The sequence below is a fragment of the Erigeron canadensis genome, chromosome 9 (genome assembly GCF_010389155.1).
Source record: "Erigeron canadensis isolate Cc75 chromosome 9, C_canadensis_v1, whole genome shotgun sequence".
NCBI classification, from domain to species: domain Eukaryota; kingdom Viridiplantae; phylum Streptophyta; class Magnoliopsida; order Asterales; family Asteraceae; genus Erigeron; species Erigeron canadensis.
Window position 1 is genome coordinate 534468 of NC_057769.1, and position 2611 is coordinate 537078.

The 2611-nt window shown below is 37.5% G+C and overlaps 1 protein-coding gene across 1 annotated transcript; it reads right to left on the reverse strand.

Moving 5' to 3' along the window:
* Positions 1–301: 301 nt before the first annotated feature.
* LOC122581401 lies at positions 302–1621 on the reverse strand. The gene has a single exon (XM_043753627.1). The coding sequence runs from the start codon at positions 1619–1621 to the stop codon at positions 302–304; it is 1320 nt and encodes a 439-aa protein (XP_043609562.1).
* Positions 1622–2611: the final 990 nt, after the last annotated feature.

Sequence of the window (2611 nt, forward strand, 5' to 3'; positions counted from 1 at the left end):
CAGCAAAAAACACTCCAAGGACTAATCCCCCCAAAATACACCCAATGGACTCATCCTTCAAGGACTAGTCTTGGACCCACCAATTATTTAACTCTACCCATTTATCCAAACTTTACACTTTTAATCCTCTAGAATTATAACAAACTAAAACATACACGAATAAAAAACACTTCATTAAAAATAAAAACATTACATAATTTATTTAAAAAAACACACCAAAAAAAAACATTACAATACTTCAAATAAAGAAAACACACATTAAAAAAAAACATTAACAATCGTTTATTATAAAAAACACTCATTAAGCCGGGAGGCGCCATATATGCTTTGTAAGATCATGACGAAAAGCATGATGCACAGTGCGATCACGAAGCTCCTTGTCGGTACGTTGGTGAAGTGCAATCCTTTCCTCGAACGTACGTTCCGGTAAGACGATTGGATCAATCTCGTCTCCATCCTCAAGTGAGCATATGGCGTACCCTGCGTCTTGAACCTTCATGTTATGCAATATAACACGGGCGTACATTGTTCGAGTGATCCGATTCGTGCTTTTTGATCTTGCTAGTTGGGTTAGAATGTGCCATGAGTTTTGAAGCCCTCCAAAGGCACGCTCGACATCCTTCCGGACACTTTCTTGAAACTTTTTAAATTTCTTCCGCTTCTCATCTTGAGGGCATGAATACGACTTTACAAAAGTCAACCATTCAGGATAAATGTCGTCTGCGAGATAGTAACCCTTTTTGTAGTAGGTGCCATTAACAGTGAACGAGCTATCAGGTGCACGATCTTCAATGATTTCCTTAAATAAAGGCGACTGATTCAGAACATTTATATCGTTGTTCGAACCAGCTGTGCCGAAAAAAGCATGCCAGATACACCTATCGTATGAAGCTACCGCTTCAAGCATAATGGTTAGATGACCGTTATCACCACACGTAAACTGACCTTGCCATGCCTTGGGACAGTTCTTCCAAAGCAAGTGCATGCAATCAATGCTTCCAAGCATGCCTGGGAAGCCATGAAGCTCTTCGTGTCGAGCATACAAGCGTTGTCTGTCCTCTGGTGTTAGTCTACGCAAGTATTCATCCCTGTAAAGTTCGAACACACACTTACAATAATAGTCTAAATAACACCTTGCTGTTTCTTCACCCATCCGTAGATACTCGTCAAGCGAGTCAGGATTGTAACGATACGCCAATTGACGTATGGCGCATACACACTTTTGGATGGTGCTGAAACCAGGCATTCCTCGGGCATCAAGCTGCTTGTTTTGCATTCTTTTAAAATGCAAAGGCACATGACCTGGATTGCGAGATGAGTATGATATTATGTCGTTCACAATGCGCATGAACATAGGTCTAGACATACGGAATCGTCGCCTAAAACTCTTCAACAAATACCTTGGGTTTTCGTTAAAGTAAGCTGCCATTAGGCGCTCGTCAGCACCATATCGATCTCTTTCGACGACCATACGGGGTATGTATGGTCTTGATGATTCACATTGTTCAAGCAAGTTAACACATTTGGACATGATGCCAAAAAGCTCTTCATCATCGTCTCCAGTAGGAAACAAATCGGGTCTCGTGTACGTTGATAAACTTGAATGAAACTGGTTGTTCATGATGATTTATGTATACAAAAGTGTGTTTTGGTATAATATAGCTGAATATATGCAAGAGTGGTGTCAAATGGTGGTTTACTTGAAGTGTATATATAACCTTTTTGAAAAACTAGCCGTTAAGGACTATAGTTGTCACTTTTTTAAACCTGTTTTGAACTATATAGCCGTTTAGGGGCTAAACTTGCCAAATAGTGAAAGTTAGTTTTGTCTCATTCCTTTTGAATTTATAGCTGTTGCATTTTAAAAAAAAAACCAAACACATTCGTCCCTGCAGGAACGAACGACCCGGACAAACCAGGGACGAGTCCCATCCAATGGTGTGGACTCATCTGAGGATATCAAACGAGCTCAGGGACGAGTCCATTGGGTACCCTCTTATATACACGGTTTGATGTCATATTTGATAGACATCCAATCTAATATAACATAAATGAGAAGGAAGGTACTTATGGCTTGTGGTTATGCTTTGGACAGCAAAGCATTTGAAAAGAGTCTTTAATTCCAAGAGCAACTTGAACATTAAAGGTACTGATGTATTTTCTTTTTAAAGTAAAAATCACGTTGATTTTATTTCTTAATAATTACTTATTGAATATGCACGTATATGCTATGTTTAATTTTATATTTTTTATTTATGTCTATTATGATAATTTTACACATTTTATTAAAAGTTACAGCTACTCCGGCAAATAAAAAATACATTTACCAGCTTATAATTACAGCTACCAGATTCTAACTTTCAGCCACCAGCTTATAGCTAGCAGCTATCAGTTAGTTTTGCTAAAAATACCCATAGTTAGTATTTTTTTTGGCTAATCGCTTGAAAAGTACATTAACTTGTCACTTTAGACTTTATTGAGGTCAAAACTAAAAAGTATCCTATGTTGAGGTCAAAAACCGGCTAAACTAACTATGTTGAGTTTTTCATCAGGTAGCCAGTCATTTTTTTTATTTATTTTCATTTTAATTTATTTTATAATTTATATTAAT

Coding starts and splice junctions, on each gene's coding strand:
- LOC122581401 (XM_043753627.1), bottom strand. CDS start 1,621: ATGAACAACCAGTTTCATTCAAGTTTATCAACGTACACGAGACCCGAT.